General features: G+C 50.9%; 1 protein-coding gene across 1 annotated transcript in view; it reads right to left on the reverse strand.

Moving 5' to 3' along the window:
• CFAP57 (cilia and flagella associated protein 57) overlaps positions 1 to 18046 on the reverse strand; it is a 43804-nt gene that overhangs the window by 25592 nt on the left and 166 nt on the right. Inside the window, exons 2-9 of the mRNA XM_031969292.1 lie at positions 17795 to 17971; positions 17056 to 17372; positions 13783 to 14069; positions 11818 to 12028; positions 5287 to 5439; positions 4642 to 4781; positions 4084 to 4249; positions 3270 to 3383 (exon numbers count right to left, since the gene is read on the reverse strand). Coding sequence (XP_031825152.1) covers positions 3270 to 3383; positions 4084 to 4249; positions 4642 to 4781; positions 5287 to 5439; positions 11818 to 12028; positions 13783 to 14069; positions 17056 to 17372; positions 17795 to 17951 — 1545 coding nt within the window. The 5' untranslated portion in view covers positions 17952 to 17971. The remainder of the gene's footprint in view (positions 1 to 3269; positions 3384 to 4083; positions 4250 to 4641; positions 4782 to 5286; positions 5440 to 11817; positions 12029 to 13782; positions 14070 to 17055; positions 17373 to 17794; positions 17972 to 18046) is intronic.

Here is an 18046-nt window from a genome sequence, read left to right on the forward strand (position 1 = left end):
CAAGCTACATCAGTAAAGGCTGATTTGTAATTCCTTCAGGGGTGTTATGACTCACAGCTGTGGAGAATTTACCTGCCCCTTCACACTTAGACATAGTCCTTAACAATTTGCCATTTTTTGTTTTATAGGAACATGATTATTTTTCCCCAACAGCATGATCAGTAAGTTTGTCCGATATTGTGAAGCAGCTATTATTTGTAACAGGAATGCAAACAGCACTATCACAGTCTTTTCTGTCCTACTCCTCTGGATGGTTTGAGGGTGAGATGCTAGAGCAGGTGTTGAATTTTGCAAGATGTAGCTTGCTCTAATATTGTAATAGTCTATCATGGAGGCAAACTTTTTTTCAAATGGACAAGCAAGATTGTAGTCAGAGTAGGCTTTTTTCATAAGTCCCTCATCAATCTTCTGGCTTGGCTCTTTGATGTGTTAGCACATTTTAATTACCCCGACTAAAAAAGTCTTATTGGGTCTCTTCTCCCTTTCCTTCCTCATGGGTCACCGAAGGAACTCTTCTGGGAGGATCCTACTCATGAACAGCTCTCAAGCATGGCTGCTTCTTTCTTATGTTTCTTGTGCCCCACGTTGGGTGTCATTTGTTATGGGAGCCACCTATTAGTGGCTACTGGGTGTTACAGGAACCATCTGCTAGTGACCACTGAGGATCTCATTCTGACCAGTAGAACAGATCCCTTCATGTGAAAGGATGATAACATACAAGGCAACTGAGAGGCAGATGCATTCTCTGATCTCTCTCCTCTTCCCTCTTGCCTCCAAATTATTTCTTTGCCAATCCACAAGCCACATCTGTGTCAGTAAAGGCTGATTTGCAACTCCTTCAGGGGTGTTATAATTCACAGCTTTGGGGAGAGTCAACCTTGGAGAATCAACCTGCCCCTTCACACTTAGGTGTGGTCCTTAACAGGTATGAGATGAAATTTCCAAGTTGTTTTAATTAACATTTCCATTATCAGTGAAATGGAGCATTCTTTCATGTTGTCATCAAGTTTGAAAGTCTTCCACTGAGAACAATCCACTTCTATCTTTTGATCCCTTATCGATTGGAGAATGGCTTTTGACCTTTTACATTTCTGTTGTCTATATACCTTGGATATTAAATCTTATTGGGAGATATTTGATTTAAATACTTCCCCCCAGTCAACCACTCTTTATCTTATGTCAGATGTATTAATTTTGTTCACGCAAAAGTTTTTCTAACACATTACGTCAGAATTATCTATCTTTTGTGACTGCCTCCATTTCTTGCTTAATTAACAACACATCTCCTCCCCAGAGCCACGAGAGGGATATGATGAGCTTCTTCTCACTTTTTAATGGTATGATCTTTTCTATTCAGGGTACATATGTTGAACAGGATATTCAGCAGTCATCATGTGGATTATAATGTGAGATGCTGGTCTAAATCTAATTTGTGCCAGTTTGGTTTCTAGTGTTTTCAACAGTTCTTATCCCAAAAGGAGTTTTTCCCAAGGTAATTTAGAGTTTTGAATTTATTGAACACTGGTTTCTTGAATTCCATTATTTCTGATTCTCCATTCTCTTGTCTATTTCAATGATTGATTTTTTTCTGTTTTTTAACTAGTACCAAATGTTTGTGATGACTGTTGCTTGATATAGTTTGGACTGTGATCCAGATTTCTGTGTGTGTATGTGTGTGTGTGTGTGACCAAACTTGATACAATTGGAAAGCAGATAGCCATTGGTTTAGCCATGTACTTAGTGATTCTTTAAAGAGCAAGGCACTCCCTTGGCAATCTATTGAAAAAGGAGAGAACTCTGAGGAGTTCTCTGGAACTCTGGAACTCATTATGGAAGAACCCAGACCTTGAACCCACCCTGTACCTGATATGGACCCGGCCCAGTTAGTCAAAGCACAAGAATGAAGGAGCTTTGTGAGTCAAGAGAGTCACCCCTGATCAAAGGGCTGCAGAGAAGATCGGGCCCAAGGAAACCAGCTAATGAGCTGCCCAGAAGAGACCCTGCCATGTCAGGACATCCCAAGGACAGGAAGGGCATGCTGGAAACATGAGCCATCTTGGTCACAGGAGTTTCCTATCCATTTTCCTCTAGCAAGGTGCTCTGTGTATGTGTGCCCACGTCCCTCTAGAGAATGCTCTACCTGTCTACCCTGGAAGAAAAGAGATAAGGGCAAGAGAGAGAGGGGACGCGCAAAATGGAGGCAAGTCAAATCATTCTGATCAAGCCTCATTTTAATGGGTGCAATAGTACAGATATATATAGCAGTAGAAAAGAAGGCAGGGTTGTTCAAACACAGTACAGGGTGGGGGTCCTAGACAAAGGGTTGGTATCCCGCCCAAGGATGAGCTGCTCAGATGTTTCTGGTGGCAGGAAGCCCTATGATGTGATTAGGGGATGCCTAGATATCTGCCTATTCAAAGTTAGGATGTGATTAGGAGATTCAACCTATTCAAGGTTGGCCTTATGTGGCTGTAGATTAGTGCCGGCTCCCCACTATACTGAGCCAAGGGGGCAAGGACGTAAGAGCCAAGGTGAAGCTTTTCCAGGCTGAAGCCCACCAGGAGGGGACAACTTTCTCCATCCATTCAGGGATGGCCTCATGATCTACTGTGAGTGACCAGAACATGGATGGAGATAAGCCTTGATGTAGTCCTTGTAACCCAAGTCGGGGTTACTGGCTACAGTTCTGGGTGCAAGAAGGAGAGAGAGAAAGAAATGACGGGGGCAAGGGGCCATGAGTGCTCGACAAGTGGAGATCGGGTGAAGGACCTGGATACGTGGAGCAAGAAGAGAACACTTGGGCTGTTTTTCAAGTATCTAAAGAGAATGCTTGTTTACTCGACCCAAGAGGGCAGAACCTGAAGCACCGAGAGAAGTTTCAAGAAGTCCCAGCCTGTTTCAGTGTCTGGAAAGACTTCCCAGCAACAAGATGTGTACAAAGTGGAAGGGGCTGCCACGGGAGATGGGGCTGGAGGCTCGTGGTCATGGATATTGGGGAGGGAACCTCCGAGGCTCTTCCTGTGACTGCAAACTCAATTTGAGTCAATCTGTCATCTGGCAGCCTCAAAGTGCATTGTGACATTCACCTTGGGCCTAGGCCAGAAGGCTCACACGTGTGTGTGAGAGTGTGTGTGTGTGTGTGTGTGAGCTTGCTCTCACATGAATATGGTGGGGGAAGATTCCCTATAGCCTGGACCAGAGCCCCTCCCTGCCTGGGCCCCTCACCGTGGGTCTGGCGGGGGCCTTCCCTCCCCCTCAGTCCCCCTCACCTTGCCAGTGTGTCCCTTCAGGTTGCTGATATTCTCCAGGCTGGTTGAGGTGTAGACGTGGATCACGTTCCCATTGACAGCGGCAAACAGGTGACCTCCATTACTAAAGGCACACTGCAAGTGTTGGGGTGAGAGAGGTCTTGCCTCAGGACCCTCAGACAGCTCCAGGTCCTTCCAATGTGACTCAGCCACGTCAGCATGGGCTGGGGGCAGGGGCAGCAATGGCTGCAGTGGACATTTTGCCCACTGGGCTGACCAGGGAGGGCAGTCTGTGATGGATAATCCCCCCCCACCCGGCACAACTTTGCAGATCCCTTCACGTGCTCCTGACTTCCAGTCCGGGCCCCTTTTGACTCCCTGCTTGGGGCTGGTTCTCCCAGGCACCAGCCCATTTTGGGGGCAGTAAGAAAAGGGGCCGGAAGGCTGCGTTACTCTGGCCTCCGCCCTAGGCCTCTTGGCAGTCACATGCCATCCCTTAAAGGGGGTAGGATGGAAGTCTGGCCCACTGGCCATTAAGAGGTTATTTATCCAGGAGTGAGCAGCAGGGGGAAGTTTGGTGGGGAGAATGTGGGTGAAGACCAATGTGGGGACAAAGATAAATGACTTGGGCAGACAGAAGAAATGGATCCTATGCAGGGCAACAAGGGCCAGGCTTTCCTCAAGGAAAGGAGAACTGCCCGCGAGCCCAGCTGTCCCTGAGGGGAAAGCGCCCCTGCAGGCAGAGGCCGGATGCCCTCCAGGGGAGATGATGAGCGAGCCCCCGTGTGCCTCCCAGGAGGCCTGGCCTTGCTCGCTGCCTCCCGGGAGCTCTTACCTCTCGGCACCCTCGGATGGGGAACTCCTTGAAAGCCCGGATGTCATTAATGAGCAGATTCATGATGCGTAGTTTGTCGGCAAAGCCGACCACGGTGAAGTGCCCGGAGGGGTGAAGAGAGACCGTGTACGCCTCCTCCTGGTATTCTCTGTACAGCTCCAGGTTACTGGGGACAGGACGGACGAGGGCTCTCCATCACTCTCCTCCATAGCATGCCAGTCGGCGGCCCAGCCCCCCCGGCAGGCAGCTCCCTGGTGCCAGTGCTGACCCGAGCCCACCTCTTCCCACCCCCCGACAGAAGAGCAGGATTCCTGGCTTTTTGTCTCCGTGTCCCTGGAGCCCAGACTTTCCCCAGGGCACAGTGGCACCTCCCCTGACAGAAGGGCCCTGAGGAGGACAGTCACCTAGCCAGCGTGTGTCTCAGGCAGGGCTCAGGAGGAGGCCTCCCGGGTGTTGTGGCGGCCGTCTGGCCCCTGCCCGGCGAGTTGGGACAGCCCACGAAATCTGGGCAGGCAACAGGGAGGCAAACCTCCCAGGGTCAGGCTTTGTCTTTCTTACTTGGTTTCATAGTTCCAGATGCGCACTGATCGGTCCAGGGAACAGGTAGCAATGAGGGGCTTGCGGATACAGACGGCCAGCCCTGTGATGGCCGCAGAATGTAGCGAGTACATGAGAAACTCAAATTGGGCGGGCTCCCCCTGGGAAAATCACACAAGGACTCTCAAATGGGCACTCCCCAGGTCCCTCGCGGGTCACTCCAGGTGGGACAGGCCTAGAAGCTGAGGAAATTAGACTGGGAAGAAATAATGCTGAGGGACAGCAAGTCCGGGCCACAGTCTCCTGGGGCTTTCTGCTGCCCAACACATCATGGAGGCAACAGAACGTGGAGGAACAGATACAAGGGGGTCACTGGCACTTGGGAGGAGCCGCTTCATATCGCCTGGACACATCGAAGGATGGCTTAGGTTCCTTTTTTGGGTTCTTGCCTTTTTATCCCAGTACCTGGTACACCACAGGTGCTTAATAAGTGTTTGTTGATCAGGACACCTGATCATGTAGGAATTACTTAGCAAAGAGGACGCTTCCTCTTCCTAGAGTCCCCAGTTCATGGGCTCGGAGCTGGAAGGAGCCCTCGAGGTTCCCTCACTTCCCAGAGAGGGAAGAAGAGGCCGGGCCTTGCCCAGGGTGGACCTCCTGACTCACCTTGCTGATCTCCGTCAGGGACATGGCGATGCTGTAGAGCTGGCTTTTGCTGGTGCTGATGATCAGCGTCTCCTCGGAGGGGCTGAAGCACATACAGACAATCTCCTGTTTGTTGGACTGGCTCGGGTCATTGCTGTGCTGGTCCAAGGGAATCTGCCGACCGGACCAGGGGAGGAGGAGACTGCAGTTAGCTCTAGTGCCTTTTACCTGAATCATAGCTCTTATCATCACTCCCATTTTACAGATGAGGACACTGAGGGGGACTGAGGGGGTGTGATCTGCCAAGGGTCCCAGGCCGGGAAGTGTGAGAAGTGAGTTTTGAACTCAGCTCTTCTTGATTCCAAGGCCAGCGTGCCATTCATCGTGCCATGAGATGAGGACGGCCAATAAGTCACTTCCTCGGCCTAGTCTTGCCGATCATCAGCGCAGGGCAGGCTACGGAGGCCTCGGACGCCCTCAGCTTCTCCCGCCGCCGAGGCAGGACTGAACTGCCCTGTGCTGGGGAGGGGAAGCTGCCTTTCCTGGCAGGAGGCTTTCCCTGGGAAAACCACAAACCACTCAGGCCAAAGGAGTCATTTTTTCTTCTAAATTCTTACTGGTGACTTTTGCTGTTCTGTCACCACCTCCCTCGGGGTGGCAGGATGGCCCTGGCGTCAGGACCCGAGTACAAATCCAGCCTCTGGCGCTTGGTAGCTGTGTGACCCAGAGCAAGGCTCTTGACCCCAAGAAAAGCCCCCCCAGAAAAACAAACAAAAATGAAGGAGAGAAAAACACCCCTCCCCTCCACTGGGGCACCCTTGTAATAAAGAAAAGGGAGGGAAAGCACTCAGCTGGACCCTCTAGTACCACAGGGCCGTCCCCCTCCCCAGGGGGCCTGAGGCCCAGTCTGGAGGTGGGGTCCTGGGGGCTGGGCCAGGCACTGCAGACACGGACTGCCTGGGCTTCTCTGATGGGTTCGAGGCGTGTGCCCTCCCCTCCCCCAAAGCCGCATGTATTATGTGGCTTGGGCCAGCACTGAGTCCTAGGGGCCTTTGCTTGAACCCCTAAGGTGAGATTCCTCACTCCACACCCAGTGGGCGGGATGTGGCTGCAGGGTCATTGTCAAGACTCCTGGCCACATCCAATCGGTCCCACCTGCCACTTCTAAGCCCACACGGGCTCTACGCCACCACCAAGCCAACAGTCTGTCCCCTCCCTTTATTCCCCATGTCATGGAAATTCAGGAAATCACAAACTTCAGGCATGGAAATTATGTCAGTGGCTGCCCAGTCCACGTCACACCTGAACAAGAATCCTCTCTTCAATAGCATTTGTGACAACAAGCCACAGTGTCTGGATACCTCAAGACTCCCAGAGGCAGCCAGCCCTCCCTTGGGACCAATGGATCCAATCTTAGAATGATTTAATGATATTGAGCCTGAACCCCTCCCCCCCGAGCCAAGCCACATCCCCCTGTGACAGACCCCTCAGGTTCTCTCTTCCCCAGGCTGTCCCCACACCCTTTCTGCTGTTCCTCCAAGCCCTGGACATGTGGCCCCTTCCTGTCTGAGGGCTCTCCCCGCCTGCCTCAACTAGGCCCCATCAGTGTCTGTAACACGCTCCGGCTCCGACCGCTCATTTTCGCCCCCAGCAGCAGCTCCTCAGGGGAGCCCGTCCCTCTCGGGGATCTAAATGCTAACTTGCCGGCCGACAGACTCGGATCTTTAAGGGCAAGAGTCACAAAGCATTTCCTCTCCCTTCGGGGGGGGGGGGGGGGGGGGGGGCACTCTGCCACAAATATACACAAGCGTGGGGGAAGCCTGGAACATAATAAAAGTGAGACACACGTGGGGTACAAGTGCCCAGGCAAGGCCCAGCTCTGGAGCCGCGGGCCCCCAACGCCCCTTCTCTCCCTAAAAGTCCTTTCCGACTAGCTGTTACAGGCTGAGCAGGGCCGGCTCCCTGACAGGCACAATGCACCCTGGGGAGCCAGCCTGAGCTGAAGCTCTTGCTAGTGGGCAAGGGGCTGGAGGACCGGGCCGGGCCACTCGCTACCTCCTTACCAGGCCCAGCAGGCCACCTTGCCATTGGCCCCCAGATGGGGCAGGTGGCTCACTAGATGGTCCTTCCGAAGACATGGTGTCTTCGCTGTCTCCTGGGCTCACTCTGGCCCTTTTCTACATTTGGTCACTGAGCTTTTTACCTGCAGAGCTACCAAGCTCCTTCTGCTAGGGAAATGGCCCTTAGCTTGGGACAGGCAGAAACCTCTTCCCTGGGACTCCCTCAGAGGCTCAGCTCTAGCCGAGGGTCCTCCTCCAGACCAAATCTTCCCGACTCCAAAGCCCCTGAGCCAGACTAAACCATCCTACGTGGTCCTGTGGATGGCTATAGAAGAGTCATTTTCATCTCCAATTCTCTTGAGGAATCTCATGTAGTTTGTCAAACAAACTAAGGGTAAGTTCACTCGATTGCAGGCTAATTCATATGCAACCCAAGGATCCAAGCTTTCCATCCTTTCTAAGAGAGGCAAAAGGTTTTCCATCTGAAGGTTTTTGCTTTTCCCTCTGTTATCTTGTCTTTTAGGCGCTAGAGGCCTTTAGCTTTGGCAGAATTCTCATTTGGATATCACCTTACATCCTTCAAAGTACAATCCCTGGGGACAATCCCAGAGACACAGACAGACCGAGCAGAGGACAGAGGGACTCTCCCCATCTGGGGACTGTTCTAACTTTCACATTCCCAGAAGGATGTTTTGGTGGTGTCTCAATCTGGCCTCTCAGTTAATCTACCACCAGCAGCCTTGCATCTCTCCTCCTCCCAGGAAGACTCACAGATGGTCTGACCATTCCCTCCGTGCTTTCAGTTCCTTGTGTTTGTCCCTCAGTCAAGATTCTCAGAGCAGTTGTCTGCAGATGTCTAGGCCCCTCTCAGATTCAGTGTCTGGCTCACAGTCCTTCCTCCTCAACTTTAACAGCGATACTGATGCTCCCTCAAGCACTCTAAGCTCCCAATTCCTCAGTTTAGCCATGTCCCAGGACTTACAAGTCCCCACCACCAGAGCGGCACACAGACAAGTGCAGGCAGTCAGTCATAAGCAGTGTCTATCTTGTGCTAAGCCCTGGAGATACAAAAGACAGACCCAGCCCTGGAGGGGCCCCCACTGAACGGAGGGAAAGACAACATACAAACAACTTTATTCCAACAAGATACACAGAATGGATTGGAGATGAGTAACCGGGAAGGACTGGGTAACTGCAATCAGCATAATGACCAACCACAATGCAGAGGATCCATAATGAAACATGCTACCTATCACCTGGCTGAAAGGTAAGACTCAGACTGAAGGATGAAACACATTTGATGAGCCTGGAAAGATTTATACAAACTGATACTGAGCAAAACAAGCAGAATTAGGACTACCAAATATTTTAAACAACAATTTTAATATTACTTAAATTATTTGCCAGAATAGAAAAATAAGGGACTCTTTCAAGTGACTTCTATGTATAATAGGAAGCTGATACCAAAATCAGGGAGAGAAAAAGCAGAGAAAGAAAACTGTAGACCAATATCCCTAGAGAACAGTAGTGCAAAAATTTAAATAAAATACTAGCAAAGAGGCAAAAATATCATATTAAAAAGCATATATACTACCAATTGGGGAATGGCTGAATAAGCTGAAGATATATGAAGGTAATAGAAAATTATTGTTCTGTAAAAAACGATGAACAAGCTGATTTTTAGAATATCCTGGAAAGATTTATATGAATTGATACTGAGCAAAACAAGCAGAACTAGGAATACATTGTATATAATAACAGCAAGAATGTACAATGATCAACTATGATAAGCTTGGTTCTTCTCAGTGTTTCAGTGATCCAAAGCAAACCTAATAGACTTTGCATAGAAAACATCATCTCCATCCAGAAAAAAGAATTATGGAGATTGAATGTAAATCAACACACACTATGTTCACTTTTTTTTCCTCTCCCAAGGTTTTTCCCTTTTCTCCTAATTTTTCTCTCCCAACATGACTCATAAAGCAGTGTATTAAAATAACTTAATTAAAAAAGAAAATGCCAGTGACCAGCAAAAAGAAAAAAAAAGATTATACACCAAACCAAACAGAATCTTTACTAAAAATACAGGTTTTTCGATAAAAGGAAAACTTATCAGAAATATAATTGATCATGTTAAAAAGAAAAATAACAAAAACCACATTATATAAATGTTGAAGAGATTTTGACAAAATCCAATACCCTTTTCTGTCAAAACCATTAGAGAGCACAGGAACAAATGGGTTTTTCCTTAAAGGGATAAGTAGCATATATCTAAAAAACCAAGAGCAAATATATGTAATAGAAAAAGATTAAAGACTTTTCATAAAGAAAATGAATCAAAGTTGAATGTTCATTGTTATCACTACAATTTAATATGGTGCTAAAAATGCACATTCTTACAATAAGATAAGAAAAAAAAATCAAAAGAATAAACACAGGCAAAAAAGAAATGAAACTATTGTTTTCTGCAGATAATATGATGGTGTATGCTGAGAAGTCCAAAGGGTCAACTAAAAATTAACTGTAACAACTAATACATTCAGTACAATTACAGAATATAAAAGAAATTATCATAAATCATCAGCATTTCTGTATATTCTCCAAAACAGACAGAAGTTCCATTAAAAATGATAGAAATAAAATACTTGATGATCTATCTACTGGATCACACATGGATGCTACATGACTATAATTATAAGAAACTTTATTTCTATAGAAATAAAGACAGAACAAAATAATTGGAAAAATAAAAATTACTGCGTAAGCCATTATACTTATTCAGTGTCAAGTCAATCAAGATACTATCTAGAGGAACAAAAGGTTGAGAATCTCCAGGGAAAAAATGAAAAAAAAAAAGGTGTGAAAGAAGAGGGCCTACAAATACCAGATCTCAAACTGTGGAAACTACTATAAAGCAGTAATCATCAAAATGGTCTGATACTAGTTTAAAAAAAGAGAGTGATTGATCAGTGGAATAGATTACATATACAATATGAAGAAGCAGTTAAACAATTACCTCTACTGTTTGTTAATCTCAAAGACCTCAAGAACTGAGATAAGGGCTCATTATTTAATAAAAAGCAGCTGGGGTTAAGCAGAAATCAGGTTGAGACTAATATGTCACATCATCTATCAAGAAAAGCTCCAAATGAATGCATTAGATATGGAGGGAGACATTATAAACAAATCAGGGGAGCTAAGGAGAAATTAATTAGGTTTTGGATCTATGGGGAGAAGAAGAATTCATGACCAAAAAAAAAGGATAGAGGGCATCATAACAGATGGACAATTTTGATTACATAAAATTTAAAAGAATTTGTATAAATGAAACCAATATAATTAAAATTAGAAGTAAAACAGTTAAGTGGGAAACTATCTTTGCAGCAGGTTGCTCTGATAAGGGTCTCATTTTCAAGATGTAGATAATACTGATTCAAATTGATTTTCTTTAGTTTATTTTTAATACACATTGTTTTATGAATTATATGGGAGAGAAAAATCAGAGCAAACGGGAGAGAAAAAAAAGAAGTAAACACAGCACGTGTTGATTTACATGCAGTCTCTTAGTTCTGTCCAAAATCTATCAGGATTGCTTTGGATCACTGAACTACTGAGAAGAACCAAGCCTTTCATAATTGATCAACTGATTTACATTGATGAGAAGAATTGTTACCCAACGTTAAATGTATGAAATGTATATTAAGTATATAATGTATATAAATGTATATGTATATGTATATTTACATATACATTAAGTACATAATGTATATTAATGTATATAAATGTATATTAAGAATGTTAAATGTATAAAAGAAGATTTGTGAGGTTGAGAGAGGGATAAGACTTCTATGAAGGGACTAGGGGAAAAGAGGGATCTAATTCGCTGAGAAGTTCTAGGAGAACACATTGCTCAGTAGCAACATCCCAGGAAAAAGAACTGGGGACCTCTGATCAGTGCCTTGGTCCAGCAGGATTCCGGAGGCCTGATGTTTCCCCACCTCTTGGCAGCGAGCTGATGAGCTCACATACAGGCTTGGACAAGGCCAGGGGGGGGATTGCTTTTGCCTGACCCTGCCCTGCCTCAGGCACAGCCTTTTTCTCCCTCCTGGATGCCGTAGCAGCATGGTGCCTTGGCCCTGACCCCGCCTTCCACCTTCCCCACTGGGCTCAGTCCGGGTCCTTGCGGTGGGATCTCTCCTCCTATCCATCTGGTGTCTGTCTTATGTGAAGGTGCTTATCTCCCCGTGGAGTGTAAGCTCCCTGAAGGCAGAACCTGCCCCACAACTTGGCACACAGTAGGCACTTAACAGATGTTCACTGTAGATCCATCCCCCTTGGGCCCACAGGCCCGGCCTCTGTGGTGGAGCCTGAGGGTATCCTGCTGCCCCACCCCCTCTGATCCCAGGGGGAGCCTGGGGGCCATGTTCTCTCCCAAGGAAGCCTTAAGTGCACATGGGGGGCCCCTTTCCCACGCCCCTGGCCCCTCCCTTACCCGGATCTCCCGGCTCTCCCGATAGGCGTCCTTCTCTTCCATCTTCTCATAGAGCAGGACTCGGCCCAGGCCCGCCGAACAGGCGAAGCCCTTGGAGTACACGGCAATGGCCGACACCTGGGGCAGCGTCATATTCTGGCTCTCGCTCTTCTCCACAAAGAGCTGCTCGCTGGAATAGTCAGGAGAGCTGGGGGCTGGGAATTCAATGAGGCTGCAAAAGAAAAAGATTGTGGGAACCACAGGAAGAGCTTCCCTGGCGTGGAGGTCACTGATAGCGAGGAGGAGGGAGGGCTCGCTCTGGGCCTCCCCAAGACTGAGCCAGGTGGAGACGGAGTTTTGGCTGACCCAGCTCTCCCCACTCTAGTCCACTCTCCATCCGGCTGTCAGAGATCTTCCCTGAGTCCATGTTTGCCATGTCACTGCCCCCCCCACCCCCATTACCTCCAGGATCAAGGACAGAATCCTCCCCTTAGGACTCACAAGCCGGCCTCTCCAGTCACATTCTCTGAGCCAGTGACACTGGCCCCATCACTCCTCACACAAGACGTGCCACGTTCGGCCTGGCCACATACATGGGCTTGCCCCTGAACTCTCTCCCTCGTCCCGGTCTCCTCACTTCCCTCTAGTCCCAGCTAACGTGCCACCTGCCCCCATTTTTGTTGTGTGCCAGGTGCTGATTCAGAGGAGGCTGAGCCCGGAGGCACCAGGAGGCTTTGACACACCCTGGCTGGATGACACAGGAAGCCGTGAAGATTTCGGAGCAAGAGCTGGTCTGTCCCTGCAGGTGGACTTCCTCCCAGAGCGCGCCCAGCTCTTCACTAATCACAGACAAGGCATCTAAGAACGTAAGCTCCAAGGCTCGGACTGGTTCTGCCATTGGGACGAGTCACTGGAGGCACGGGGTGCATTTCAGAGCTAGGTACGGTTCCCTTCAAACCTCTGCCATTAGGAAAGCTTGGGAGACTCCCCACGGGACAGACCAAATTGGGATGAAGGCAGCATCCCAGGGGTTTCTCCTAAATCCACACAAAGGCCACGTGCTTCTGGAACGTGGCCAAGGGCTCGGCATCCCTCAGGGGGATGGGGGCCTGGTTGACGCAGCACACATTCTCCTCCACACTTGTGGCACCCAGAGGAGAGGGCAGGGATATTGAACAGGGGGGCGACCAAGAGAGGTAGGCAGCTAATATGGGCTGGGGCAGCCATGGATAAAGTACAACGTGGGATTGTCTGGAAGATCAAGTGTGAGAAGGGCGGGCAGGCAGAGGTCTGCAAGGGCCATCCCCAATGGCGCACCTTTAAGGCCTGGCAAGGCCCAGCTTGGGGCAGACCATAGAACATCCTGCTCTGCACAAGTGCTGGCAAAGCTTAGGAATTCATGACTCCGGATGATGGTGCAAGCCTTAAATACTTTTAAAAAGACTTATATTATCTCTATTCAAAGAAAGGCTTCCCTCTGGCATCACACTTTAGAGCCCACCCTCCCTGCCTCAGCCCATGCCCAGCCTCTGCGTCTCTGCCCAGGCTATACCAATGCTGGGGATGCTCTGCCCTCCTTATTCTGCCTCTTGGCATTCCTAGCTCCCTTTGGGGCTCAGCTCTCCTATCGCTTTCTTGAGGCTTTCTCAATCTTTCTCTCTGAGGGGGCTCTGACTCCCACCAAAATCACTGTGTCCATCCGACAGATGCTTCTCTGTGGGTCTCAAAGAGTGTGAGCCCCCTGAGGGCAGCAACTGCATCCCTTAGGTCTCTGTGTCCCTGCTGCTCAGTGCAGGGCCTAGTTCCCTGATTAACAAATTCATAGACCAGTGTCCCCAGGTAAGGTTTCTTACTGGACCCCCCAACAATCTCACAGGCCTCCCCTCTTGTGGCCGAGACAGCTGGTGCAGAGCTGCAGAGGCCAGAGAGAAGCCGCCGGACGCCCAGGACCCCTCATCCCCGACGCCCGCCGAGAGGCCCCGTTACCTTTCCGACTCGTGCACCACCTCCAGTTTCTTGGTGTCGCTGGGCGTCTCCCTGCACACAATGCTCGTTTCCCAGCGAAGATCCCCAGATTCGAACAAAAAGAGCTTGCCCGTGTCAGTGCCCACGACGATCCGCTCTTCAGAGATCCAGGCGTGAGACCGGTAATTCTGGGGCTCTCCCCGTACAAAATTGGTCTGTTTCAGCGTGCCCTCGGCATAGCGGAAAAGTTTAAAGATTCCATTTCCGACGACACAAATCTGAGTATTATCTTGGGGATTGAAGCTCACCTGCAAGAGGGAAAAAATGATGCCCGTTTTCTCACCTACCCTGAGAGAAAACGCCTTTGGTTTCCCCGTGCTGCAGCCGAGCCGAGCTGCCCCCAGCCCCATGATGCCCTCTGTGTTTAAAGGCCCGCGGCTCTGGCACTCCGCACCCCTCAAGGCTGCAGCCAGCTCCCACTACGAGGAAAGGCTGGTGCCAGCATGAGGGTCATGCTGAAGCCTTCAAGGGAGGCCAGCTCTGCTGGGCCCTCTGCTCTTGTGCAGTCAGGGCACCTAAGGTTGCTACTCCCAGGGAAGTTTGAGGGGACATGAAGAGTCTGACTTGTTGCTCTCACCAAATTCTAGACGGGGTTTGTAAAAGGTGATCGAGTCACAGGGAAAAGAAATGGAGGGAATCAGCACGTGCTGGCTGGACCACATCTAGGCAAGGCGGGGGGGGGTCCACGTGTAATCCCTGTTGCTGAGGGTGGCAGGGAGGTGGCGCAGGGGTGCCAGAGCTGGAGTCAGAGTTCACAGGGAGGCAGGAGGAACGGGGAGGCTGAAAGCAGAGGCACTGTTTGTGCTTATGGTACAATGGGGTCCTCCAGGTTAGCCTGAGGCCCCCAAGCGCCCTGCTGCCTCTCCACTCCTGTTTCTCCGTCAGCAACGGTATTCTTAGCACACAGAAAAGGGGTTTCACAAATCCCAGTTTGCAAGAGATGCTTAAGTCCCTAACCTGAGCCCTGACATTGTAAGCTGGGCCCACTGCGAGAGCTCCTGGGTTCTAAGTCTTCATTTATAGATGGGCCCCGTGAGATCTGTGACTTGACTATCAGTTGCCAATTATATTCTCAAAGTTTCTTTGTCTTTTCAAAGGAATAATAGCCATAGGGCCTCACAAGTTAGGTTGTATGTATTCTAGACTCCCAGGCACAGAGCAGCGCCTACAAGTCTTAGGGCCTCACAAATTAGGCCACCTAACACCTAGAGTCCCGGGCACAGAGCGGCCTACGTACAGCCTGGAAACCTCCAAGACAGACACTCCAGCCGAACAGTGTGGGAAAAGTCAGACCGACAGAAGGGATGAGTTGGGGAGTGAGAGTGAAAAAGAGGAGAGGGACTGCTATGTGGGCATCCCAGAGACGCCCAAAAGAAGGGGAAGCGCTATCTGAACAAACAGTTATAGCAGTTCTTTCTGTGGTGGTTAAACATTGGAAATCAAAGGGACGCCTGTCGATGAGGGACTAGCTGACCAAGTTGTGGTACATGATCGTAATGGAATCTTGCTGCGCTGTAAGAAATGACCAGCAGGCTGATTTCAGAAAGGCCTGGAGGGACTCACATGAACTGATGCTGAGGGAAGGGAACAGAACCAGAAGAATGTACGCAACAACAGCAACACTGGGATAAACTGCAAATGCCTTAGCTCTTCTCAGCAATCCAACAATCAGAGGCAATCCCAAAGGACTAATAACGAAGCATACCAGTTGCCTCCAGAGAAAGAACTGGTATTATGCGAATACAGACGGGGGCATTCTGTTTTTCACTGTCTTTTTTTTCCCTTTTATTTGTATCTTTCCGAAATGACTAATATGGAAATATATTATGTATTTAGGCAGGTATAATTGATTTCTGATTGCTTACCATCTAATGGAGAGGAAAGAGGAGGGAGGGACTGGATTTGGAATTCAAAACTTAAATAAATGTTTAAAAGGAAAAACAAATAAAACTAAGGGCAGGGGGAGGGTCTGCTAGATCAGAAGACAAGGGACCATTCATTGGTCAGCAAGCATTTGCTACGTGTTTGCTGTGCATCCGACACTGTGCTGGGCATGGAGGAAAGACAAAAATGAAACAGTTCCTGCCCTTGAGAGCTTACACTGTTTTGAGGGAGGGCACACATGCTCACAGAAAAGAAAATACTGGTTCTTCGTCTGACAGGAGCAGCATTAGGTGGGCATGGTATTAATAACTGGGGGGAGTGAGAAAGGCCATGATAAGGAGGCGGCGCTTAGCAGTTCTGAGAGGCAGAGGGGGGAGGGAGAGCACTGAGGGGACACGCTACAGATGGAGAGAAGCACCAAGGCCAATCTGTCTGGGGAAGACAGGCTGTGCAGGGGGTCAGGAGGACCGGCTCTGCAGAAGCTGGATGGGGAAGGCCTGAAATGCCAGGCAAAGGTATCTCCACCGGTGCAGGGAATGGGGCCTTTGAAGAAGCCCTCATTGTGAGAGACTGATGAACTTGTTCCCAGAAGTCCTCCTCTAGGTAGCAAAGGACTGGCTCTGAAGTGGGCCCAGCCAGGCCACCCTGAGGCAGATCAATACCTAAATGCTCAGTGTGGGCCCTAGGACTGAGGAGACAGACACCGGCACCGGGACCTTTCTGCGGAGAAACCCTGACCGACCCCAGAGTCCATCATTAGTGCTGACGGTGACATTGTGGGCCCCTCATCCCAGTCTGTCCCTGCTGGGAAACCTTTCCTGTCCTTTATGAAGAGCAGGTGAGACCATGGTGCCAGGGGGGAGGCCCAGGATCTGACCCCGGCCCCTGCTTTTAGCCCTGGTAACCCCAGGCAGGGGCTCCTCCCTTCTCCCAAAGCCCGCTCTCTGCATGATCCCCGCAGAGAGTGTATGTCTGCAACCCCGTGATGCTGCGCCATCTTCCCTCCCCGTGGCCCCGGCATTGTGGCTCTCTTTTGGACTTGGCGGGCCGGCCCCTGGAGGGTGGGAAGCAGGTGCAGCACGGCCGGACAATGCCCACGCTCCCCTCCCCAGGTCATCCCCATGGCCCAGACAATGCCCACGCCCCCCTCCCCCCGGTCATCCCCACGGCCCGGGCAATGCCCATGCTCCCCTCCCCAGGTCATCCCCACGGCCCAGACAATGCCCACGCTCCCCTCGCCCGATCATCCCCACGGCCCGGGCAATGCCCACGCCCCCCTCCCCCCGGTCATCCCCACGGCCCGGGCAATGCCCACGCCCCCCTCGCCCGATTGTCCCCACGGCCGGTCACCTGGTAGATGGGGTTGTTTTGAGTGTCGGTCCTGATGATGGCCATCACTTTCTGCTTCTCCCACATCCAGTAGACCAGGTTGGACTCGGGGGTCCCCGTGTGGGCCACGAGGTACTTGGAGTCTGGAGAGAAGGCCAGACTGATGAACTTGTGGACGGTGAAGTCGAAGTTGTTGATGACCTTCCGCTTCCTGCAAGGCACCGACGAGAGCTCGTAGATGGTGATGGTGGCTTTGTTCTGCACGATCTCCGAGATGGCCAGGTAGCGCCGGTTGGGGCTGATGGCCAGGGCCAGCATGCCCTGACTCTTCTCTGAGCCTGCGAGGGGCGGCGCGGGGGTCAGGGGCGGGGGCGCTTCTCTGCTGCGGGGCCGGGGAGGCGCCGGGGGATCTGCCAGGGGGCGGGCAATGCTGCGGGAAAGGCCGGAGCCGGGGACCAGCTCTCGCTCTCCGGGGGCGAGACCCTCAGGGGTCCCTCCCACCTCACCCCCACAGCCCCACATCGGGCCGGCCTCAGGGGGCGTGTCCGGGCCGACCGCAGGGGCGTGTCCCGGCCTCAGGGGGCGTGTCCCGGCAGCAGGGGGCGTGTCCGGGACGGCTGCAGGGGGCGTGTCCCGGCCGACCGCAGGGGCGTATCCCGGCCTCAGGGGGCGTGTCTCGGCCGACCGCAGGGGCGTGTCCCGGCCGACCGCAGGGGGAGTGTCCCGGCCCTGCCTCCGTTTCCCCTCCCCCCGCGGGTACCTGGAATGAACTTCTGCCATTTCTGGTCCACGTTGTACTTCACACAGTAGTTCCCGCACGGAAAGATGATGATCTGCTCGTCGAAGAAGCAGAGGTTGTTGACGACCCCGGCGCGGATGCCGAAGATGTGCTGGGCCTGGGCGACCACGGCGCTCATGGCGCCGCGGGGGGCGGGGGCTGCCGAGGGGGAGAGAGGCACCGTGACCCCTGACCTGTGACCCCGCCGTGCTCCCGGGCTGGGGCCCCCAAGCC

This window comes from Sarcophilus harrisii, chromosome 4 (genome assembly GCF_902635505.1).
Source record: "Sarcophilus harrisii chromosome 4, mSarHar1.11, whole genome shotgun sequence".
NCBI classification, from domain to species: Eukaryota; Metazoa; Chordata; class Mammalia; order Dasyuromorphia; family Dasyuridae; genus Sarcophilus; species Sarcophilus harrisii.